At 41.0% G+C, this 26733-nt stretch overlaps 1 protein-coding gene across 5 annotated transcripts in view; it reads right to left on the bottom strand.

Annotated features, from left to right (window-relative positions):
• Positions 1-26733, bottom strand: part of LOC115090469 (cyclin-dependent kinase 17-like) — a 434720-nt gene that overhangs the window by 163252 nt on the left and 244735 nt on the right. For all 5 annotated transcript variants that reach the window (XM_029599597.1, XM_029599598.1, XM_029599599.1 and 2 more), the window contains 2 exons: positions 13116-13249; positions 1055-1180 (listed from right to left, as the gene is read on the bottom strand). In XM_029599597.1, coding sequence (XP_029455457.1) covers positions 1055-1180; positions 13116-13249 — 260 coding nt within the window. The remainder of the gene's footprint in view (positions 1-1054; positions 1181-13115; positions 13250-26733) is intronic.

Below are 26733 nucleotides of genomic sequence, written 5' to 3'. Positions count from 1 at the left end.
CCCAGGTCGCGGCCCGGCGCGCAGCAGGCCCGCTGGCGCGCGGGGATTTACGTCTCCCTCCGGGAGGCGTAAATCCCCCGACAAAGGTAAGGGGGGGGTGTGTAGACAGGGCCGGGCGGGTGGGTTAGGTAGGGGAAGGGAGGGGAAGGTGAGGGGAGGGCAAAGGAAAGTTCCCTCCGAGGCCGCTCCGATTTCGGAGCGGCCTTGGAGGGAACGGGGGGAGGCAGCGCGGCTCGGCGCGCGCAGGCTATACAAAATCGATAGCCTTGCGCGCGCCGATCCAGGATTTTAGTGGATACGCGCGGCTCCGCGCGTATCTACTAAAATCCAGCGTACTTTTGCTTGAGTCTGATGCGCAAGCAAAAGTAGGCTGATCGCGCTTCTTTTAAAATCTACCCCTAACTGAATTAGGAAGGACTTTAACTGAATGCTATCCTGTTAGCATTCGGTTAAAGTGCCTGCTCATTCAGTTTCACTGTCACTTTATTTTTTTTAGATGTTATTTTCAAATTCAATAAATAAATATTCCTCACAACACACATCAAAAATGAAAAAATGTTAATATTTTTAAGAACATGGTTTTGATTATTTTTAGATTGATTATAATTTATAGTTTTCAGCTGGGGTATTATAATAATGAATTCCAATGGTTAAGACACTGTTTAGTATTAGTGGACCTGATGCAAAGACATTACCACAAAAAGCACTTTCTGTCAGTCACCATGACTCGGAAGAAATCTGTACCATTCTGTATTCTATGCAATATTTCAAAAGCACATAGAATAAGTAAGAGTACCTACACTATATGAGTTAACAGTTTTATTGCTAAGTCATTATTTCTCAAATTCATGCAGCTGCTCTCTTGCAATGTCCTGAAAACCTTTAATTAGCTATGTTTAGATCAGTGACATATTATCTCACTTAGAATGGCATCTTATTGGTTCATATGATCTCTGTTACTGTATATCATAGTCTGAATCAACTGAATATTAGGGAGTGGCTGCTCCCAGCATTGACATTAACATTTTAAATTGACATGGGGAAATTAACTTACCAAAGAGGCCCTTCGAAGTCGTCGGCTCATGGGTTTGTCAAAAGGTGGACTATTCATGGCAAACTTTTCTAAGTACCCCTCAGGTAACCTGATATCAGCAGGAAGAGAAAGTCGTTTGTTGATATCCTGAAGGACAAAAAATTAACAGATTTTAAGAAGTCCACAGCAATGCTTATCTCCCAAAGAATATATTAAATGAAAAAGTATATTTGAATCACAATAAGCCTTTAGTTTGGATTTTCTGCACATAAGCGGCATTAATTTGCAGTCTCTGGAATTTTTGCTCTCTTCACCCTGTCACACTGTGTTCTTCACCTGTGAGAAGTAATGTAACTCTGCTACAATTATGCCTGTGCATAGCAAAATCAGAGCAAGGGAGTTTGGTTAGTGTCCCTCCTCTTACTCATTGCACAGTTACTCAGAACAGAGATTGGGCATTGAATTGAATTGAAGCAACAGGTGGATACATGGTTTGCAAAAATATTACCAGAATAATATCACAGCACTGCGTATGTTGTGTAGCACTGTAGAAATGTTAAGTAGTAGATACTAAGGGGAGAAGGAATCTAAGGATTTCATCAGACTGCTGCCTTCTATCATGTGGCAAGTGCTGACACAAGGCATAACCCTTTATATTCTTCCTTTTCAGATGTTTATTCCATTTCCTAGATTACACAAGAACAAAGGAAGTGCCATGTTGGGTCAGACCAAAGGCCCATCAATAGCAGCCATTCTGGGTTACTTGGAAGGACCTGGAGGATTCTAAAGGAGAGATACAGCCCCTGTTAACAACCCCCATGCATACAGTGTATTTATTTCTATTATTCCTTTTTTACAACTATTCTAGTGTTTTAAATTAATCTGTGAAAAATTAGAATTATTTAACACATCTCAACTTGCACTTTGCATGCCTTACTAGATCTAACCAGAACAATTCATACAAAGATTAAGAAATTGCAGTATGAAGGTGAACCAGATGGCTGACATCTTCATCCAACATCCTGATGTCAGTTTGCACTAGCAGTTTAACAGATATAATACATACATACAGTCTTGTACCCATATGTGCCAACAGCAGTTATTTTTCTGGCTAGTACATAAGTAAATGCTACTGCTATAGACTAATTCAGGGGTTCTCAACCCAGTCCTTGGGACACACCTAGCCAGGCTTTCAAGATATCCACAATGAATATGCATAATATAGATTTGCATACAAATCTTATACATATTCATTGTGGATATCCTGAAAACCTGACTGGCTAAGTATGTCCTGAGTATTGGGTTGAGAACCTCTGGACTAATCTACTTGTCAAAATGCAGGTTTAGAACACCAACATTTTTATGGTAAATGAAAAAAGAAATCTTTCAAAGTTGCCATTCCTTCACAAGTAATTTAATTTTTTCCAGATTCTCTGCTCTTGCCATGCTTGGCTAGGTAAGTCCCATCACATTATGTTATCTATCACTGTGGTGTGACCAATGTCAGCCTGATCCATTGTTGCAAAGCAGCCAATTAACTAGTATGCTTCTGCTTCACTACATAGGTCAGAGCTTTCCAAACTTTTCATGTTGATGACACACTTTTTAGACATCAATCACACAACAAAACCCTCCCACACCAACTGGTGTACTCTAGTACACACCAATGTCAACAACAAAAAAATACACCGTGTACTAGTTAAACAATTAACATAACACCCAGAAACGCCAAACAAATTTTGTAAGACCCTCTATTCACGAGTAGACATATAATGTGTTCAACTCGTTTCTCATAGGGGTCACTATTACTTTAATCATTTATATACTCAATTTTTGTTATGTTTTTCAAAGTTTTTTTCAAAGTTCCTCAAAAACTTTTCAAACAATCTTTAGGCACTTGCCAATCAAAGTAAAAATGGGTACTTATCCGCACTGAAAAGGTCCCAGGTAACCCGACATGGCCATGTTTCGGACCGCTGTCCTGCTTCAGGGGAAAAGAAGGCAACCGATTCAGATACTTGTAGAAAACTTCTTCTTGCGGCGTCTTTATTCTGTGCCGGTCAATTTCTTCCAAACAGGCTGCATTTCAGCCCGCTGTGCTGCAGCGGGCTGAAAATTTTTGAGGAACTTTGAAAAAAACTTTGAAAAACATAACAAAAATTGAGTATATAAATGATTAAAGTAATAGTGACCCCTATGAGAAACGAGTTGAACACATTATATGTCTACTCGTGAATAGAGGGTCTTACAAAATTTGTTTGGCGTTTCTGGGTGTTATGTTAATTGTTTAACTAGTACACGGTGTAGTTTTTTGTTGTTGACACTTTTTAGACAAACATAATTTCGGGACACAGTAATTCAGTCTACTAGCAAACCGGAGGTTAAAGGTTAAACGAACAAAATGTATTTCGACAATTTATGTATGTTTCCTTAAATATATACATAATAAAATGTTTCACGACATAACCTATCTTGTGAAAATCTTTCATTTATATTAAAAATATATAATATTCCAAGATTAATGTTATTGTTATAATTTATGAGTAACAATAATAAAACAAAGTTATTGTGTTATTCAATTTACCTCTTTAATGAGATATATGAGCTTGATGGGATGAGCACAGCTTTTGAATATTTGGTGTTAATAAGAAAGTCCAAAGGGTCTTCTGCGTAATTTTAAAAAGCTGGCCAGTTTCACACTATAAAATTATTTGATAGCCTCCTTCAACTAATTCTATTTGGCTATGAGAGTGAAGACTGGAATTTATAGGAAGGGACAGAATGTCAATATAAATCCTGCACCTCCAGTTCTGTAACTCTGTGCATCCACTGAAATTCCCCCAAACAATGGAGCTTGAACGTTTCCCTTACAGCTCATCATACTAAAGATGTTTTCAAATTCTGGTGTCACCTCACAGTAACAGCAGCACAAACACCTTCCACTGCCAGGCACATTGTGAACGAAAATAAAACCTCGCAAAAAAAAAAAAGACACTCAAAATCTATACTGCAATCCCATCATAACATAACAGTAATAACACCAAGGACTCAAACAACAATAACCCTACCTGTGAAAAAGCAAGGGTAAATATTATACTGGGTCCTAGAATACCAATACACCACCTACTGAGGAAACAAAACAAACCCGATTGCTATAGATCCCTATGCTAGTGAATTTCTCATCATGGTCACACACACAGAGCAGAGACAGACCCTCACCAAATACAGAATACAAAATAAAGGAGCACAAATTAGACAAAACCTGAAATGGAAACCCCAAGAAGCCAGACTCTGTGTATTAATAATGGAAAAACAGAACCACCATTCCTCATAAAACAAATAAAATCAAGAAACATAAAGCATCAGTTATAATAGTAAACCATACTAATAAAAGAATATTCAATATTCTTGGAGACAATATTCAATTGTCTCCAAGTTCATTTTCTTGTTCCATGTAAGACTCGCATGTTAAGTCACTCCAATGTTATATGTAAACCGAAATGATTAGCAACATTGTTACTAGAATTTCGGTATATAAAAAATGTTAAATAAATAAATAAATTCTAGCAACATTGTTGCTAGAATTTCGGTATATAAAAAATGTTAAATAAATAAATAAATAAAATAAATATTTTAAAACTACTGATAAATAGAATTTCTATTCATTAAAATCATATACATTTTTTACAATTTCCTAAACACCAATAAAATATTTCAAAACAGCACATATATCAAATAACACCCAATAATTAAAACTAATAAGGATTTTAAAAAGCCCCTGCTGTCCATACGTGGGAGCTCTTGATTTCCAGTCACCCTGATATTGTCAAGGATTAGGAGGTTATCCTCTCTCTCTCACACATACTCACATTTCCATTCTCTCTCACACATATACTGTCACATACATACACATTCATGCTCTTATACCCGCCATAACCTCTCGCTCTCACAGACACTGACACACTCTCAAGCTCTAAGACACTCTCTCTCCCTCCACACACACACCCCCCACACAAACTCTTACTCCCCTGGATTTTCTCATACATACTCTGTCTGGCTCCCTCACATACACACAAACACACACACCCAGGCAAGCTCCCAGTCATTCTCACACACTGAAACTGACTCCCAGGCAGGCTTCCATTCAATTTCACACCACTCCCTCAGGCATGCACACATTCATTCTCACACACACAGACCCCCAGGCAGGCACCAATTCATTCTCACACACACACACATACACCACACACAGGCCGGCACCTATTCTCACACATACAAACCCCAGGAAGACACCCATACATTCTCATACACAGACACACCCTCAGGCAGGCACACACTAAAGGCAAACCCCCTCTCTTTCTTTTGCCAGCAACCTCGGAGCCTCTCTCATTCCTCTGCTGCCACTGTCACTGCTGCCGCATGGCTATTGGGGAGGCGCTGATTGCTGCTATTGGCACTGAAGCCCATTCTGCTGCCTCCTCTGTGCAGGCCCCGTGGGTTTCCACTTCCTCCATGTTGATCTCGTACATTGTGAAATCAGCATAGAGAAAGTGCTACTCTTGCACATTACCAAAGATTACATGTGCCAATCAGTAAAAAGTAATTTATTTCTTTTTTTATACCTTTGCTGTCTGATCTTAGTTTTCTAATCGGTTGGTCACAGGCTTTTTTGTTCCACCTCCCCTTTCTTATTTTTTTGCCAATTCCTTTCATATTGTCTTTTTTTCTATTTCTTTTCTCTCCATCTATCTTCTTCCCTCAAACATTCAGTCAGGTTCTCATTCTCACATGCTTTCTCTCTCTCACACACTCACAGGCTCTCTCTCATACAATCATTCATACAGTCTCTCCCTTGCACATGCTGTCTGACTCTCACACACCCAGGCTCTCTCTCACACCCACATGTTGTCTTGCTCAAGCACAGGCTCTCACTGTCACATGCTCTCTCTCATACAATCATTCATACACAGTCTCTCTCTTGCACATGCTGTCTGACTCTCACACACCCAGGCTCTCTCTCACTCCCACATGCTGTCTTGCTCAAGCACAGACTCTCACTGTCACATGCTCTCTCTCATACAATCATTCATACACACAGGCTCTCACTGTCACATGCTGTCTCTCTCACACACACACACAGGCTCTCTCACATGCTGTCTCTGCAAACATTCAGGTCCTCACTCCCACACACAATCTCTCAACTCACCTCATACACACACACAATCGCTCAACTCACCTCATTCACTCACAATCTCTCAACTCAGCTCACAGACGCACACAATCTCTCAACTCAGCTCACAGACGCACACAATCGCTCAACTCAGCTCACAGACGCAAACAATCTCTCAACTCAGCTCACAGACGCACACAATCGCTCAACTCAGCTCACAGATGTACACAATCGCTCAACTCAGCTCACAGACGCACACAATCTCTCAACTCAGCTCACAGACGCACACAATCGCTCAACTCACCTCACACATGCACTCTACGGGCCCTCAGCCTCTCTCTTACCTCTGGGCCTCCTCTTCATGGGTCGCTGCAGGATGGGCTCTGCAGCGGCCCTGATCTTCTCGGGCCGATCCGCGGTGGGGACCCTGCTACCGGGCCTCCTCCTCTTCTCTCCCCGCTGCAACAACGCTGCTGCTCCTCTTCTGCACGCGGCTGACGCTCCTCCCCCTTTCTGCCCATGTGGCTCCGGCAACATTTTTCTTCCGGGGCCGCATGGGCAGGAAGGAGGAGGAGCACCTGCACGTTTCGACGTGACCTTTTTCTTCTTCGGGCCGTGGTGAGGTGAGCTCCACCACGGCCATGCCGATCTTCCTGCTGTGTCCACAGCGATATTTCACTGCTCAGCCGCCAGTGGGATGAGCTCCACCGGCGGCTGCATTGGCTCCCACTTGCCGGTGTGTCACGTGCACCGGGCTTGCGCGACACACCGGCACACCTCAGGCGACACACTAAAGTGTCGCGACACACACTTTGGAAAGCTCTGACATGGGTGCTCCATTCTTTAGTGTAGTAAAGCTCTACTAATAAAACACCTGCCTTACTTAGCGGACACCACTTACATACAATCCTTTCTTCCACAAAACTATTCCTTTAAGTCTTTTTCTTTATTAGAACATGGAATTTGGGAATGAAGCAATCTGTTTGGCTACTGTTTAGTCAAAGCTATATAATTGTAGCTGAACAGATATTGTATCATAACCCTCAGTCCTAGATTATATAGTTCTATGACTTAAAAAAAAAAAAAGGTATAGTGCAGTTCAAAACAACAAAAGCACAGACATTCAACTGTTGATAATCTGATAATGGAGGCCTACAAGACCACATTCAGATTTCAAGAGTCAACCTTCAGCCTTGGGTCTCTGCACTACAGTGTGCTGAAATTCAGCAGTTTTTTTTAACCCACATAATAAACAAAAAAATTAACTCTGGATGCATTATGCTAATGCATAGGAAGTTGAAAGAGCACTTTAATCTAAATTAAAATATGCGCTGAGCCTTTTGTATACCCTGAGCACACATTTTAACTCAGGGGAAAAGGAGTCTCCACAGATCATGATTTATGTTAATATGTTAATAAGATCAAAAAATACATTACAACCTTTACAAATGTTACAAAACGCAGCTGCCCGCATACTCACCAACACACACCGCCACAATCACATCACTCCCGCACTTCAGTCCCTACACTGGCTACCCATTGCTTCCAGGATTATATACAAATCCATCACACTAATACACAAGGCCTTACATAACCAAAACATGCAGTGGTTCTCCGAATACTTGTATATCAAAAAGACAAACTGACCAACAAGAACTCAGCACCAGGCCAAACTGTGGATACCCTCTCCTAAACTTACCAAACGTGTATCCACAAAGGAACGCTCATGCATCATAGCAGAATCCACAATATGGAACAGTATGCCCACTGACCTACGCCAGGAACCTTGCCACAGAAAATGTAAACAAAACCTAAAAACCTGGCCGTTCAAAAAAGCATACCGATGACTGACTGGGCCCTTTACCTGCCGCATACATAACCCCCTATTCCCTTCCCTGACCCCCCTGTCCCGTCCTAACCAGCACTTGCTCACCAGAAAAAATCTATCAACTGTAGATTTCCTAAACGTATATCAATTTTGGTTCCTCTACCAAATGCTGCTGTAATCCTTGTTACGTGTACGTTAATGATATTTCATTTTAAAAACTGGTTCTAGTTCCAAATTTTGACTGTAAAACCTGTTGCATGTATTGCTTTGTTTAACATTTTATTGTAAAGCCTGTTGCTGCATTACTGTTTAATGTAAACTGAGGTGATGTTCTGAACGTGCCGCGGTATATAAAAATCTCTAAATAAATAAATAAAATAAATGTGCAAAAAAAAATCATATTACGAGCACATAAATGGTAAATTTACAGAGCTGCTGGCTGGTGCGGAGCTGGGTGACAGCTCTGAGGATACATCTTGCTCAGATCCCAAGGAGTGAGAAAGACCTTCCTCCTCTGACATCCTGGGACACAAGAACTTCCCACTCCTCAGCCTCAATTGGGCGGGAGTCATGGACAGAGGCGGCAGCACAGAGTTTCAAGAGCTCCCCAGGTGGGATGTACCAGCATTACACAGGTGGTAGGTCAGGGCTGGGTGTTTACTGTTCCTTGGGTGGATGGAGAAAGAGAGGGGGCAGAGATCCTGGCTGGGAGGTGAAGCAGCACTGGGAGGAAGATCACCAGAGCATGAGCAACACCAGCAGCAGCACAACTGGGCAAGGAGTGGCGCTCTCTGACCATTGGAGATCCCAATTAGTAGTTGCTGAACCCAAGCTGCAACTCTCTCCTCCACCACTTCCCCACACCTCTTAAATCCCTTCAGCTCTTTCCAAACTATGCTTTTATTTCCTCCTTTTTAGTGATTTTCTTGAGTTTTTTGCTCCTATTCTTGCAGGAAAAGAAAATAAGAGGGAGGAGTGCATGGGTAACACACACCAGAGCAGGCCCAGCCACTGATCAGCCCCATACACTAGCACCATAAGTTTTACTCCACCCATGGACCTCTAATTTCAAGCATACGTAGAAGATGAGTTAAGTCTACATACCTCTCTGCATTGGGGGGTAACAATGTCCTCATTACCATTAAATTTATATCGGAGGGCACTAACCTGTATGCATGTATATTGTACACAAAACTCCTTGGTGATTTGGTATTAAAGTTTGTGCACAAAAAATGTGCACACAACTGCCGATTAAATTGTATGCTCTGCTGATTATATCAGCCTCTCAGGCAGGGAAGGACATGCTAAAAATATATCACTGTCACTGTTCATTCAAGTGATTATTCCATCTAAAAACTGTTACTTTATAACAGAATGCCATTGCTTTTCACACTGGTATAGAGAAAGCTCTTTTCTTTAATAGGTCTATTCTATTAATTCAGCATTTTCCATTCCATCTTTTTGTAAGCTCATGAAAAGGCTTTTAAACAGCAGGTTCATGGCATTTATTTTAAACATTTATATATTGCTACTCTGGCTTCGTAAAAAGTTTTCTAAAGCAGTGTACAATGTAATTGCAACTTACAAAAATGCAAACAAGCTATAAGTCTCAGACTACAAAACAACACCAAACTGTTCAAAAAACTACTCAAAACATGGCTCTTCAAGCAAGCATACAAGGACGGAATAGGTTAACCAATGACTCTAATAATTACCTACATCCCTACTTCTCCTCTTGCCCTAAATACCACATTTCCCCTCCCTCTTCCTTAATCTCCCCCTCCAGACCCAACTTCTCTTCTTCCCCTCAGCTCATCCCCCTACCCAATACCTATCCAATCAACTCATTTCCTAATCATCTTAATCTTCATATCACTTGATAATGTATCGCTAACCCACTGTCTGTATTGCCCCCAAGAGTTTTTTACTTACTCTTGTTTATATCTGATATATTTGTAAATATGTTAAAATATGTCTATGTTTCTAACAGTTCTGACATACTTAGACCTTTAACAAGTGTGTGTATATATTCTTTATAACTTTAACTCTGTTACAGCTGTTCATCTGACTTCAATGTATAGCGTTGTTATAAATGTAAACCGGAGTGAAGGCCCCCGCCAATACTTCGGTATATAAAAATGTATGTATAAATAAATAAATAAATAAATAAATAAATAAATAAGCAGAGTTGCTTACCTGTAACAGGTATTCTCTGAGAATAGCAGGTTGTCAGTCCTTACACATGGGTGACATCATCCAAGGGAGCCCAGCTCAGAACTTTTATGTCACAGTTTCTAGAACTCTGATTGTGCCTCACTGGGCATGTTCAGCATGCCAACAAAGTCATGCATCCACGTGGCAGCTCCTTTAGTCTTGTACCTTAGCAATTAAAGCTGAAGCCAACTCCAAGCAAAGGCAGATGGGTTTTGTGAGGACTGACATCCTATCCTTTGGTACAGCCTATACTTGTCCATTTCATGCAGGGTCTGTTTCATTTAAAGCCTCCCTTAATTCCTCAAGCTGTGTATTGGTACCTCAACGGTGTTTTAGCTCAGCTGATGAAAGCTCCTTTTAAATCACTGTGTTCCTGTGACCTGAAGTACCTGACCTGGAAGGTCGTATGTTTGGTGCTGGTCACTTCAGCATGTAGAGTCAGTGAGCTCCAGGAATTAGTGACTTATCCACCTTACACCAAGTGTTTTAATGATAGGGTGGTCCTTTTGAACACACCCTAAGTTCCTGCTTGAGATGGTGTCAGACATCCATGTCAAGCAGCCAATCGTACTTCCAACATTTTTTCCCAGGTCTCAAGCTCGCCAAGGTGAACAAGCCCTGCACACTTTGGATCCAAGAGAGCCTTAGCCTTCTATGTGGAGCCATCAGAAGCCCATAGACAGTCCACCTGTTTTTTTTATCAGAGCATGATGGGGATTTCCATTACCAAACATAAACTATCCAATTAGCTAGCAGACTGCATCTTCTTCTGTTATGCCCAGGCGGGATTCCATCTTGGGGGTCATGTCAAGGCTCACTCTGTCCAAGCCATGGCAGCATTGATGGCCCACTTGAAAGCAGTCCAAATGGAAGAGATTTGCAAGGCTGCAAAGTGGATTCTGTCCACTCATTCACATCACACTACTGTTTGGACATGGATGGCCAACATGACAACAGGTATGGCCAATCTTTTTTTCGGAACTTATTTGAAGTGTAGAACCCAACTCTGTTCCCACCTAGGGCCCATTGTCTTTGTTCAGGCAGGCCCTTCTCTTCTATATACAAAAAAAGCCTGGTGCCAACACAAATACAGTTGTTGGTCCCTGTCTGCAGTGGTTGTCCCCCTTTTTATTGGGGGACCGCCTGTATCTAGGGATTCACCCATGTGAATGGCTCTTCAAAAATGTGTATGATTAACATAAAACGACAATTTGCAGAAAATTTCATTATTAACACCACAGATTTTGTTAGATAAATGAGCGATAATTATTAAGAGATGTAAAGGGGTAAATTTTCAAAAATTAACGCACATGGCTGGGCTTATGCACGCCGGGCCAATTTTCTTAGGCCTGGCCAAGCACGTAAGTCCCGGGGCCTCGGTAAAGGGGCGAGGCAGGGCTAGCGGCCATTTGCCACTGTGCTGGGGGATTGTGTGCCGGCAAGAGCAAACCGTAAGATAAGAATTGGGGGGGGGGGGGGGGGATTAGGATAGGGCTAGGGCCAGCAATGTTAGGGAAAGGGGTAGGAAGGTTAGTAGAGGGGATAGGGAAATTCCCTCCCAGGCCGCTCCTAAATTGGTGCGGACTGGGAGGGAACTGCGGAAGGCCGCGGTTGTCGGCACGCGCAGGTTGCACAAATGTGCACCCCCTTGCGCATGCCAACCCCCGATTTTATAACATGCGTGCACATGTTATAAAATTGCGTGTCCATATGTGCGCGCCGGGTAGCGCACGCAAGTTTTTAAAATCTACCCCAAAATGTATTAACACAACTTTCTGACTAATATGTGAAGGTAATTGAAAAGGGACTTATGTATCACAAATTACTATATTAACAATCTAATTAACATGTTCTGATGTGTTGACCCAAAATGTGAATGTTGCTTCTGTAAAACGTTGTGATCTTCTTTTGGAATGACGGTATATAAAATGACTAAAAAATAAATGTATGAGGTCTGGCATCCTGCTTGTCCTTGGAGAAAGCAGAGTTGCTTACCTGTAACAGGTGGTCTCTGAGGACAGCAGGATGTCAGTCTTCTTGAAACCCACCCACCTCCCAATGGAGCTAGGTCCCCACTTTGTGGGTTTTTTCTTATAATTCTATGTTATTAGACTGATGGGATCCACTTGGACATGTAGAATAATACATGCGTAGAGAGGCTCAGTCAAAGTTCTAGAAACTTTGACATAAGTTTTCCGTGCCAGGCTCCATCAGATGACATCACCCATGTGTGAGGTCTGACATCTGCTGTCCTCGAAGAACACTTGTTACAGGTACACAACTCTGCTGTATTCATACTATTTGGCCCCCATAGCTACCACATAAACAGCAGGTGCAAAGTATGAGTGATTTTAATGTGCGTACATTGTGACTGCTAATTTTTAAAGGGAAACAACAGGGTACGTTCCCTTTAAATACTGGCTACAATGTGTGTGCGCTAAAAGTCCACGCATAGATTATAAACAGCATGAGCAATTCAACATTACCTCTGTGTATAGAGCTGTATTCTTGGTTCATCATCAACACTTTATAGCTGGGCTGTAACAGAAAGCTTGTAGCTGATAAATCTTCATTATGAGTTGGTTTTTTTTTAAACCTTAAAAAGGTGTTTTTAGGTAGCCTGTATATTTATCTGTCCTACAAGAGAAAAACATACTGCAAGGCATCTGTTGCCTTGAAGGACAGTATATATGGACTTCTTCTGGTAGAGGGGTGTCCATATATATATATCGCATAAGATAATATTCTGAATGAGTGTTAACTGTTTATACAGATGGAATCAAAATTTGTGACCCAATCAGTATAAAAACAATTTACCTATTTTCAAAGTGCAATAATAAATCTGGCTTGAACCTGAAGACCTTACTCACCTCTGTTGAGATCCGTCGATGATGGTGGTTCCGCATACGGACTCGGACAGGTGATTGCACCTCATCAGAAGAGGTCCCTGAGGCTTGGTCACTCTCTCCATCAGACCCCATCTTCACATTCTCATGGACAATGCCTGAAAGAAGACACATTGCTTTAATATTTTTAGAACCAAAATCAGCACAAATGAAAATATTAAGCATAAATCCTTCAGAAAAAGTACCTAGCACATTACAGAGCAAGGAAGCTGTCAAACCAGGGTAGCTATGCTCTCATTCCCCAAAGTACCTCAAGAGGTTTACACTATATTCTGATCAGCTGAGTATAGATTATTCAGTTCTTCTAAGCAAACATTGGCAGCGTTGCTCACTGCAGGGATAGCTAACTCCAGGTCACAAGAGCCCTAGACACGCCTCAGCTTTTCAGAACATATGAAAAGCCATACTGGGTCAGACCAATTGTACATTAAGCCCTATATACCAACAGGGACCAATCTGGGTCGCATGGAAGAAGTACCAAATAGATCATAAAGGGGAGACCCACTCACTTAATGTTCACTCCCAGCAGTAAGAGGTTGGGTTACCCAATCCTACATAGTTAATAGTTGTTAATGGACCTATCCTCCAGAAATTTATCCAAGTCTTTTTTAAACCTGGTAATACTACTGGTCCAGACCATAACTTCCAGCAACAAATTCAGCAACTTAATTGTGTGTTGACTGAAAAAATACTCTTGTAAATTTGTTTTAAATCTACCAGTTAGTTTCATAAAGAGATGTTATAATATTCTCAGTTTTATTCTCCATCCCTTTCCAAATAATTCTTAACATTGTTTGCTTTTTGGAATGCTATTACACACTGAGCATAAGATTTCAATATATTGTCCACAATGACTTCAATATCCTTTTGTTGAGTGGTAATTCCTAATGTGGAATCCAGTTTTGGGTAACTATAGTTAAGATTATTTTTCCCTATGTGCATCACTTTGCACTTGTCCATATTACATTTAATCTGCCATTTATGTCAATTCAACAATCTCGCAGAAGCTTTCTGCAATTCCTCAATCTATTCATGTTTCAACTACTCTGAATAAAGCAGGGTTCTCCATAGACAGTAGAATGAAATAGTCATTATGTGTGGGTGACATTCAGACCCAGCTCTCAAGAGCTCAGTAAAAACTTTACGGAGCATGAGTTCCAACTCTTAGTCTCTTCCACAGTCAGCTTTAGTGAGGCAGTCAACTCTTCAGGGAGGACAGTGGATATTAAGTATGATTAATTCATCCTGCTGCCTACGGAGAACTCTGTTTACAGGTAAGCAAACTTGCTTTCTCTGATGACAAGCAAGCATGAAGTAGCAGTTACACTAGGGGAATCACAAGCTGAGGGTTCAGAGCACAGCAATTACCGAAACAAGCAACATGGACCCTATCAGTGGAGAATGGACTGCTGGAGGAACGGGCTGTGCAAAACTCCTTGTCCAAAGTTACAGACCCTTTGAGACATGTTGTCAAGACAGTAGTGGGATGTGAAGATGTGAACTGATGACCAAGCAGCTCTTTTGCAAATGTCTTCAAGGGAAGTGTCCTTGAGATGAGTCATCATGGATCTCACTTGATAAACCTTGACAGAATCTGTAATCTGCAAGGCAGTCATCTCATAACAGCATGCAGTACAGTCCACTAGCCAATTAGACAGATTTTTCTTGGCAATCTGTTGGGATCAAAGGAAACAAATATCCGAGAAGCTCAATGATGAGACTGATCACTAGAGCTCTCCTACAGTCCAAGAAGCAAAAAGCCCTCTCTCTTCTGTGTGTATGAATGTGCGGAAGATCTTAGCCTCTTTGGAATCTTGTTATTGGCAAGAACTCCCATCTATGCTCATCAGTTTTGATACTGAGAAAGCATTTGATCAGGTTAGTTGATTTTTCATGTTTGTAACTTTAGCCAAGATGGGAATTGGTGGATAATTCCAAAGAGTATTGGAGGTTCTTTAACATCAACCTTCAACCTCGATGTTAATTAATGGAATACCCTCTGCCACCTTGAGCTCCAAAGGGGAACAAGACTGGGATGTCCTCTGTCGCCATTAATTTTTTCTTATTACTTTGGAGCCTTTATTAAATAGAATTAGAGGCAATGTTAATATTAAAAGAATCGCCATAAGGCCTGAAGAGGCAGCCCCATTCAAACTGGTTTATTTCCGGATGATATCCTAGTTCATACTGGTGTCCTGGAGGAGTCTTGGGCAGCGTTGATGGGGGAATTTCTCACATATCGGGAGGTTGCAGGGTTAAAGCTGAATTTGGGGAAATCTAAAGTCATGTTCACTAAACCGGAAATGCAGACGTAGTTAAGGGAAGATTTCCTGGTCCCTAGATTTGAAGATTTCTTACCATATTTAGGAATCCTAATTCCTCAGATCCCTACCAGGATACAATCGTTAAATTATGGGGTTACCTGGATGAAGACGAGTAATCAGCTAAAAACTGGATGGATTTACTGATTTCACTGCCTGGGAGGGTGGCGCTATATCAGATGATGATTCTTCCTCAGTGGCTATATGTAATGTGGTTGGTTCCCACATATTGGTCTAGGAAGGAGTTGATGGGTATAGAAAAGCAAATGTGGAGATTTTTATGGAAAAGTTTTGAAACCTCGTATAGTTCTGGCCTAATTACGGTGTCTTAAAATGCAAGGGGGGGTTAGGATTGGCAGATATAAGAATGTAAAACATTACTTGCAATTTACGACATATAGGACACTGGATTATGGATACTAGTTATTACACTCCATTACACATAGAAAAACTTAAGAGTTAAACCCCTGCAACTACATTTTATTTTGCATAAAACAAAGCAGGTCTTTTATATCCCTCCAGAGTACAGTAAGATCTGCACATCTTAGCGAAGTGAGGGACTGGGCCATTTCGATCGCAGGGCCAAAACTGTGGAATAGTTTACCAGTAGATCTTAGAGTGCAGGACAATCTGAAAAAATTCAAGAAAGACTTAAAACCATGGTGCTTTCAACAAGCATACAGAATTGAAACCTGAGAGCTGTTGGCTAAGATAGAAGTTATCCGTGGATTCTATTTATCTTTCTTAACTATACTTTATCTTGTTTTAATGTGTAGATTTTAACTATCGTACTATTTCTTTTGAATTTTTATTGTATTTATTCCTGTTTCTAACTTTTTTATTGAATTTTATCATGTAAACCGAAAAAATAGAATTTTTGTATTCTGTGACACGGTATATAAAAGTTGCATAAATAAATAAATAAAAATAGTGTTCTGCACCTCATTTTGAGTGCGTGGCGGTGGTTTTGCCACACAATGGGACTTACTCCCCAGATTACCCATTTTTTTACCATTGCTGGGAAATAAAGATTTTAGTCCTAGGATGCACAACAAGGTGTTTTGAGACTGGTATGATAAGGGTATTCGATCTATACTTCAAGTAGTGGATGATACAAAACAGGTGCATCTATTTCAAGCACTTAATGATGATATGGCCTTAATCCAAAGCAATTTTAGCCTATTTCAAGTGTGGCCCTACATTCACTCTCTGACCTTGCCTGACCGACATAACCATGCTTGGGAACTCCTCTCAGATTTTTTAGATTTGAAAGATCCCAGTAGGCACAAGATATCTTTTTGGAACAAATTAATATGTAAGCATAGGCCTACTCCATGATGGGATGCTCTAGCAGAGGGTTGGAATAAGGAATTGTGGACTAAATTGACCTCAGCATATTACAAGGTGTGTTTCACAAGGGCTCAATCTTTATCCATTAATACTCCTCTTTTGGAACTCCAATTTAAATTCCTACACAGTAAGTTGAGAATCCCGAGATCTGGCCAGTGCCCTAAATGTGAAAATGTTAATTAGTACATTAGGTCACTAGTTTTGGACATGTCCTGTACTGAGCCGCTTTTGGATTAATGTTCATGGTTATCTTATGCGAATGAGTGGTTTCCTTTTCTTTCACGGTGAACATATTTTTATGGAATGATTTGCGGGGAGTTCCCTTTTCTAACAAATATGTTAAATGGTGGTGCAGAGTGGCGCTGTTAATAGCCAAGAAATGTATACTGCAGAAGTGGATATCCACCGACTTTGACACAACTCAGAAACCTTGTTCTTCAAACATGTGTACTGAACAAATATATTGACAAAATTGAATGGTTCAAGAAAGAGGGATTTTGTGAAATGATAGGAGATATATTTGAACTCTCTCCTTTTGCACGTGGGTTGCTTCTCAATGATTTGCCCACAGGACGATCTTAGGTGGTACTCTTCTAATATATGAGTGAACGTGATATTATATATTATATATCCATCTCAACACGGTTTTCGAAAGCACTACAGCACCGAGACACTACTTCTGTCGCTAACAGATAACATTCTAAGAGGTTTTGATAATAGTGCCAGACTTATCAGCAGCCTTCGACACAGTAAACCATAAAATACTACTAAATAGACTAAAAGAAATCGGATTACACGGCAAAACAATAAACTGGTTCAGTTCATACCTAAATAACAGTTTTTTCCAAGTTCAGATCAACAACACATTATCAGAAAAAATCAATCTCAAAACAGGAGTACCGCAGGGATCAGCCCTGTCTGCAACCCTCTTTAACATATACATGCTGCCCTTATGCCATCAGCTTGCAGGACTAGGAATCACACATTACATTTATGCAGATGATATTCAACTAATTCTACCTATAGAAGACACATTAGAGAAAACACTAAACCTGGCTAACATGTACCTAGACATTATAAGACAACTACTAAACCAAATGGAACTTGTGATTAATATTGATAAAACAGAATTTCTACACTTAGAATGGAAAAATACTGAAATCAGCCAAACACCAATAACCCTCAATAACAACCAGACAATTGAACTAGCTGAAAAAGTACGAAACCTTGGAATAATAATGGACCCTGAAATCAATCTAAAACAGCACATATCACTGAAAGTAAAGGAAGGCTATGCTAAACTCATGGTACTCAGAAAACTAAAACCACTACTAACACTAACTAATTTCCGAACAGTTCTACAGGCACTACGTTTCTCCAGCACAGACTACTGTAATGCCCTTCTATTAGGACTCCCAAACACAACATTAAGACCACTTCAAATACTTCAAAACACAGCAGCTAGAATACTGACCGGAAAAAGGAGGAGGGACTATATAACTGAAACCCTGGCGGAACTACATTGATTACCTATCGAACACAGAATTAAATACAAAACCCTATGTACCATACATAAACTAATACATGATGAGAAATCGGATTGGCTAAACACAGCATTAAGAGTACACGTCCCACACAGAAACCTTCGATCTGAAATAAAGCACTCTTAACCATTCCTTCAGTAAAAACGGCAAGACTAACCCAAGTGAGGGAAAGGGCCTTATCACTAGCAGGCCCCATACTTTGGAACACAATGCCTCTAGAGATCAGATTGCAAAGAGATCTCAAAACATTTAAGAAAAGTTTAAAAACATGGCTTTTCAAACAAGCATTTTATAAAGAGACAGGAGAATAGAAAATATTTAGAAACAGGCAAAAGAACGCCGGCGCATAGCACTTAGGTTTGTACAGTAGAGTGGTCCATGAACTCTACATCACTATAAACATAATTGTAACACTATGAATAGTGAATTTTACTGGTACAATTGGTCATGACCTAGTCCACTAAACAATTGATTGTCTTTAATGATATATTGTAACTGAACCTTTAGCGGCACCTGTTAGAATGTACTATTGTATGCCCTCACCTACATTAATTTATGTGCCTACATGTAAACCGTTGCGATGGTATATGACTTAGCAACGGTATAGAAAAGATTTTAAATAAAATAAAATAAATACTTTTATTAGTTCAGATGAGGTGGTTCAGGATCTTATAAGGATGGGGGGGGGGGGGGGGGGGGAGGGAGGGTTGGTAGGCTTGGGGATTTTCTGATTGTGTATTTCTTATTATGTTTTTCTTAAGCCTGAAGGTTTGTAGAACTCCTTTCCGACAGGCAACTGATGTTTATGACACAAATATCTGAAGAGAAATACACTGAGTTCAACAGTTATAAGATTGTTATGTGGAGCAAAAAAGAAAGAAAAAGAGCAAAATGTTATGAGTCCATGGCAGGATTATTGTGCCTGCTCTGGGCTCTCTTTTATTGTATTTTTATATGTTTTTTTTCAATAAACAGATTTAAACATTAAAAAAATCTGATAGAGGATGGAAAAGTAGAGTCTGAAGCAACAAATTCCATACGTATTACTCATTGTAAGACCATGAGCAAGTCATTCAACCTGCATGTGCTCAGATACAAAATTCACCAGAGCATGAATCATATGACTGTGCAATTTCTCTTATTTATTTTAGTATTTCTATTGCACACTAAACCAGGATGCTGTACATAAATTACAATGGTATAAGAATTATGGAACACGACTTAGTATAAGTACAGCGAATTTGAGGCAGAAACAGAAAAATATTTAGAATGCTTAAGGTGTCCATCAAAAATTTGCCAAAGAAATTTTATGTATTTTTTCTCACTTTTTAAAAAATGTTTTTGTTCTTTTGCTTAACTTTAGTTTTTCTTTTCTTAATTTGAATTGTATTGGGTTTCTTTTTCATCTTAAACTTTAACTTTATGTTCAAGGTTTGCTTATCTTTACTCTCCCTTCCTCTCTCTCCACTAGGCATTCTATTCCTTTTTCCAGGCTCTACCTCATCTCTTCCACCTTATGCTTCCAATCACTCTCCTTTCACCTCCGTCTCCTGTCAAACCATCTCCCTCCCAGCTTCTTGGCATTCTACCCTCCTTCCCTTCCTGTTTCTTTACCTCCTTCCAGTCTCTCTCCTCCTATGTAGCCTAGAAGCAGAGGGCAGACCCAGGTCACAGTGTCTCACACTGGATGAGAGTCCTGCCAGCTGGGCAGCAGGCACATTTGTCCCCAGGCTCCTGCAGCAGCAACCACATCGTTCCCTGCGCATGGACACTGCTAACAGTGGCAATAGCCATGTCTCTCCCTGTGCCCTGAAGGAAACGGTATCTTTTCCCAAACTCAGGCCCTGCCAGCAGAGGCAGCCACCATGTCTCATCCCAGGCCTGATATACCAGGAGCAGTGCCCTCAGCTGGCAGCAGAAATAGCTCTTCCTGGTCCAGCATTGGGTGCTGAATTTTAGGCATGCAGTTGACATGCACCCGAGATTTTTCCAGTCCTGTATTAAGGGATGAAAAATAAACAGTGTCAATTCCCTGTCCTCAGAGGGCTTACAATTTAGGGGGCCCCATTTACTTAGCTACAATAAAAAAGAGGTATTAACACAGAATTTTGTAAAAATAATGCATATTACTACAGACCTTTACTGTGACATTCACAAAAGCTAAAGAAGCATAGCTATGAAAGTACCACAACGTGCAGTGTTTCCTTGTACTATAAAAGCCTGTCTCCTGAAGCTATTCTTTTGAGGGTTGATCAAGTGTTTGAGAAAGAAACTAAAGGTGAGAGGAGAGAAGTTTTTCATTGATTACTTGAGTGCTTCATCTTGTATCTAATCGTTTTTCCAGTGTTTACCTTTCTCACTGTCTGTTGTCTATATCTGTGTGAAAGAAGAGTGTGTGTGCTTGTTGTGGCAGTCTTTTTTGTGTGTCCTTTCTTGTTTAGACTATGAAAGAGTACTGTGCATGCGTGCTAGGAATGAGGATGGCAAGTGGCAGGGGCATGATATGCATATGTGTGGGGTGAGTGAGGATGTGGAGGACAGGAGAGAAGAGTAGGGACAAGTGAGGAGGGCAGCCTAGAGGTGAGCCAAGGAGGAGGAGGAGGGCCAGAGTTTTAGTGGGTCCAGAAATAGTAGGTGGCAGCAGGAGAGGCACAGATTCAGGGAGGAGGGCCAGAGTTTTAGTGGGTCCAGAAGGAACAGGGAGCAGCAGAAGAGGCACAGATTCAGGAGGCATAGGAATATTAGCGGGAGGAGGGAGACAGTGAAGGGAAGGCAGGAGAGTGAGGAGGGTGGAGGAAGGCAGGAGAGGGCAAGAAAGTGGGGGTGAGAGCACACTCAGCAGAGGAGGAGGAGGAGAAAGAAGGGATGGGAGCTATGAATGGAGGTGAGAGTCAGGAAGATAGGGAACTGGCCACCCAGAAGTGGCAATCCAGCCAGGAGGCAGAGGCACTGAAGATAGGCAGTGGCTATGTGCCCACAAGATTTTCTATGAGGAAAATAAATTACTATGAGCAGCTCTTTGGGCAGCAAGCAGCCAAAACATCACAGGCCACAAAGAACCACACCTGGAGCAAATTTCCAAGATTTTCCAGCCAAGTTGGAGGCAGATTCAGAGACATGAAGGCTAGCCTGAAGACCAAGACATCTAAATATGAGCGACAGACTGGAGGAAATGCAGCATGCTCCATCACCCTCACACTTTTGGAGCTGTACTTAAACCGACTGTGTTTGAGGAAGGGGCACAGAATCTCACCAAGCTGATGAGGTGGCAGGTAAGCCTTTGGGGGGGGGGGGGGGGGTTGTCTGGGGATCAGACATTTATGACAAGTAATAAGAGTTTCACCTTTTGTAATAGAAAAGTGAGAATCTTATGATATATGAAGTTTAATAGTGTTGGCCGCTTGACTTATAAAGTCTTTTGCTTCCTTTCACAGGACCCAGCACAAAGGAAACAGTGCTGGGTGACCTGCAGAATCTTAGAGAAGAGGCAGACATTGGCGAGCTGTCTTTTCAAGTCTGCTTTCTGATCTGCCCTGGAATCCTGACAGTCCTCTAATAGCGTCAACTATCAGCACATCATGTCATGTGCAGCTGGAGGAATCCTAGTCAGGAGGAGGGACAGAAGGGGCAGCAGCCAACCTTCTGCAGCCTATACAGCGCACACCATGACACTAAGGCCCCCACCAGCTTTACAAACAGCTCGCCTGAAACCATAAGAATCCACACAGCCAGATGTCAGAATGGCCAGGTTACGGGATGACATCCATGTGCATCATGACTTGCGCAACATATGCCATGAGATACTAAGGCTATGTCAAAAACCCAGCAGCAATAAACAGCCACACTCTCACAGGGCCTGAACAATATTATGGCAGTTGTAAGTAATCTGAATTATCACAATTGTGTAGATAGTTCCAGCAGGCAATCCCCGTCCAGCATCTTCCTCAACTACCACAGCCAGGAGTAGTTCCAGGCTTTAGGTCCAAGGCCATAGCAGAGGAGCCCCCCAGGCAAGAGGCCCAGACAAAGCTGCAATCCTTGAATACTCCTCAGGAGAGATGCCATTCGACGAGTTTACTGGACAAAGCCACGCTAGCAGCTGGGCCTACCCTGGTGAAGAGCCCAAAAGGCAGTAATGGAAGACTGCCTGTTGGACCTACCCTGGCTGAAATCCCTTGTGCCTGGGGTTTTTTGAGATCCATCCTGAGGTCATACCAACCTCATGCAAGAGAAGGGTCCAATGTGCTGCCTTCTGGACCTTGCTCGACCTGGCAGAGAAGCTGATAGTAATGACTGAAAGACTGTGGTGCAGTGGACAATAGCTTTCACAAACTGTCATCCTTCTGAGTACACAGGCCTTCCTGAAGTAGGCGGTAGTAGAAGTACACTGTATGAAGCTCCCGTTTCTTGCTTCCAATCTCTTGGGACCGGCTTTTGGCCTCTGGTCTTTTTGTCTCTGTTGGGCCTCGTCTTTTCCAAATGCCTTCCCATATACATCTGCCTATACTGCCATCAGAACTTGGCAGCTTGCCCTATACGTCTGGACTGTATTGGGGTTTTTAATCACTTGGCTGCATTCAGCACACCTCTGAACTGTATTGGGGTGTTTCTCACTTAGCAGCCTGCCCCACACCTCTGGACTGTATTGGTATGTTTGTCACTTGACCTCCTGTTAACTAGATGGATGTTGGGGGTTAGATATCTTGACCTATGGACTAGTACCGTCATCTGGTCATGGTGCTTGTGGTCTATTAAATGGGTTTGCCACTTCTGCTCAGTGCTCATTGTTTTGTATTCACCTGTATACTCAAGGATAAGATGACATTTGCTATGTAACAATTGTTTGGGGGCCTACTGCTGTTGCCTGTTATCTATGGCTTCAAACCTATAATGCTTACAACAAATATTGGTTTTTGTCATTTTTCTTTTATCTACATAAGAACAGACCAAGGGTCCATAGTATCCTGTTTCCAACAGTGGCCAATGCAAGTCACAAGTACTTGGCAAGTACCCAAACATCAAATAGATCCTTTGCTACTAATGCCAGCTACTAACAATGGCTATTTCCCATTGATAAATAGCAGTTTATGGACTTCTCCTCCAAGAACTTTCCAAACCTTTTTTAAACCACATCCTCTGACAAAGAATGCGAGAGATTAATTGTTCCAGTGAGTCAAAAAAAAATGTTCTCTGATTTGATTTAAATGTGCTACTTGCTAACTTCATGGAGTGCCCCCTAATCCTTGTATTATCCAAAAGAGTACATAACCGATTCACATTTACCCATTCAAGTCCTTTCATGATTTTATAGACCTCTATCATATGCCCCCCTCCTGAGCAGTCTCTTCTCCAAGCTGAACAGCCCTGACTACTTTAGACTTTCCTCATAGGGGTGCCATTCCATGCCCTTTATAATTTTGGTCACCCTTCTCTGTACTTTCGCTGCAGTGATGAGAATTGCACCCAGTATTCAAAGTGTGGTCTCACCATGGAGCGTTACAGAGACATTACGATATTCTCCGTTTTATTTGCCATTCCCTTCCTAATAATTCCTAACAGTCTGATGGCTTTTCTGACTGCTGCAGCACACTGAGCCGATTTCAATGTAATATCAACTATGACACCCTGATCTTTTTCCTGGGTGGTATCTCCTAATATTTATTTATTTATTTGTCGAGTTTTATATATCGTCATTCGGTATCGCCATCACAACGGTTTACAAAGGATCGATTTCCACAAACATAAAATCATGCAGCAGTTTATAAGAAAAATTTTGTCATGTTAGTAAATATTCTTTCTAAGAGTCATTCAGTCATATGTATGTATGATCTGGAATAGCCGTTTGAGGATAGTGTCATTCGGGGTTTCGGTAGGCTTTAGTGAACAACCATGTTTTTAGATCTTTTTTGAAGGTTTTAAGGAACCTTGCACTTGTCTGGTTTTAAGGAACCTTGCACTTGTCTGGATTAAATTTCAACTGCCATTTGGATGCCCAATCTTCCAGTCTCACAAGGTCCTCCTACAATTTATCACAATCTGCTTATGATTTAACTACTCTGAATAATTTTGTATCATCTGCAAATCTGATCACCTCACTCATCATACCCCTTTCCAGATCATTTATAAATATATTAAAAAGCACCGGTCCAAGTACAGATCCCTCAGGCACTCTACTGTTTACCTTTTTTCCACTGTGAAAACAGACCATTTAATCCTTCTCTCTGTTTCCTGTCTTTTAACCAGTTTGCAATTCACAAAAGATCATCTCCTATCCCATGACTTTTTAGTTTTCTTAGAAGCCTCTCATGAGGGACTTTGTCAAATGCCTTCTGAAAATCCAAATACACCTGTATTAGACAACCACCAACAATGTGAAAAATCTCGGTGTCATGGGGCCAGGGCCAGTTAGGCTCCCGAAGAATTGAACCACTGACTGAGTTGTATAAATAGTGAATATATACTTTATTAAGCTTTTTGCTTCTCTTTAGTGTTAAATTCTGTCTTCTCTGAAACCTATAGGTCACTTTCCACGGAACTTTTTGAGCCAGCACCTGGCTGGGCCCCTCTGCCCTAGAACTGGAATGAATGGGAAAGGAAAGGGTAAACAGCATGATTTATGACTGAATACTGGCAGGAAAAATCAGATAAAGAACAAGATACTCTATATAAATCACCTCAAAAGACTAATACCTTTGCAATGGTGGTAATGGAAGATATTCAAAACTATATGCCACGACCAGCTAGCTGAGTCCCTGGAGTCGCTGACTGTTCTATGGCTGAGATTCATGGGACAATCTCAGGGAAGTGAGATTTGGTTTCATTATATATATATATATATATATATATATATATATATATATATATATATATATATATATTCATTCTCTGGCTTTGATTTACTTGTTCTGTGCATATAATTTCTTGTATCTTACCTTCTATTACATTTGTAGTTTTTCCCATATTTACATTATATCTTATTATGTGCATTTAGGACTAATGAGTGCAGTCAATAGTATGTAATTCATTAGGGAACTGTGCCACTGCATATAAATCTGTCTTGCCTCTGTCTTGTAAATCTGATGTGATCACGAAGGTGGCAGCGCATGACTCAAAGCATCTGGTGCAAGGACCTGAAAAAGTATTCTTGGGACAAGCCCCCTACTATGCTGACAGTTGTTTGAAAAAAGCCAGAAACCATGAAATTCAGGGGGCTCATCAAATTCACAAGGCTTGGTATGGCATGGGACCTCATTATGACAGGATCTAATTCAGCTTTGAGCTCCTCATATAAAGGCATAATGTTTATGGAGCTCAAATGGTGCCTCCTGATCATCTCTGGAAGACCCAGCAATCTGGTATAGGTATGAAAGATTCGCTCCCAGCATGCCCTTCTATGTGGTAATACTACCCAACCCCTAATGGACACAGCTAAACCTGCTCCCCATCTGCCACCTGCATTGGCCCTGGCATTGGGGACATTTTTGCTTTCCTTCCCTCTCACTGCTGCTGGTTTGCAACCTGAAGCATCCAGTGCGAATTAACATTTTGCCTGGAAGAAACATAGCCTGACAGAAAGGCAATGTAATAACCCTAGAGCTAGGTAGGTGTCTGGAAGGTTTGGACAAAAAAAATATTGTGTGGAAATGGCTGATTTTGCATGATATTTTAGGCCAAAACAAAAAACTTCAAAGTTGTAGTTATTTTTTTCAATTTTAGTAATATTTTGTCTGTTTGCACGTATTTTACCACGAGAAGCAGAGGAACTCCCTTATCTGCATGATTAGCATGAGATTTCCTATCTGCATAAAAATTAGCGTTAAAAACGTTTACCATGCAATATTGCAAATACCGCATGGTACAATAAGATACTGCGTATTGTATGGCTTTTTCCATAAGGCCATTTAATATTAGGAAATGCCCTAACGCAACTAAGTAAATGAGGTCCTAAGTTTGTACCTAAGACAAAGGAGAGTGAAGTGACTTGCACAAGGTCACAAAGAGTAGCAGGATTTGAACTCTGGCTTCCATGGTTTGCAGCATACTACTCTAACCATTAGGCTACTCCTCCAGTCCAATTTATTTTATGTTCTCCAGTGAATAACTTTGAAATGGTAATGACTACCAAACTGTCAGATGTGAACTGGCTCTATAACAAAAGACTCTCTAGGCCAATCCACTAACTAGGAAGTCTCTGTTTATTTCACAATATGCTGCAGATATTGATGATGTTCTATAAATGCTTATTATCGCAAAGAGGAGCTCTGTGAATACAAGTCAGCATGTGAACATGATACTTTCAGACTGTGTATACTTTAGTAGTAGTTTATTAGTCCAGGTGTATTTATACTATATACTTTTCAAGTTATA

This window comes from Rhinatrema bivittatum, chromosome 4 (genome assembly GCF_901001135.1).
Source record: "Rhinatrema bivittatum chromosome 4, aRhiBiv1.1, whole genome shotgun sequence".
Taxonomy (NCBI): domain Eukaryota; kingdom Metazoa; phylum Chordata; class Amphibia; order Gymnophiona; family Rhinatrematidae; genus Rhinatrema; species Rhinatrema bivittatum.
This window is presented reverse-complemented; position numbering and strand designations above follow the sequence as displayed.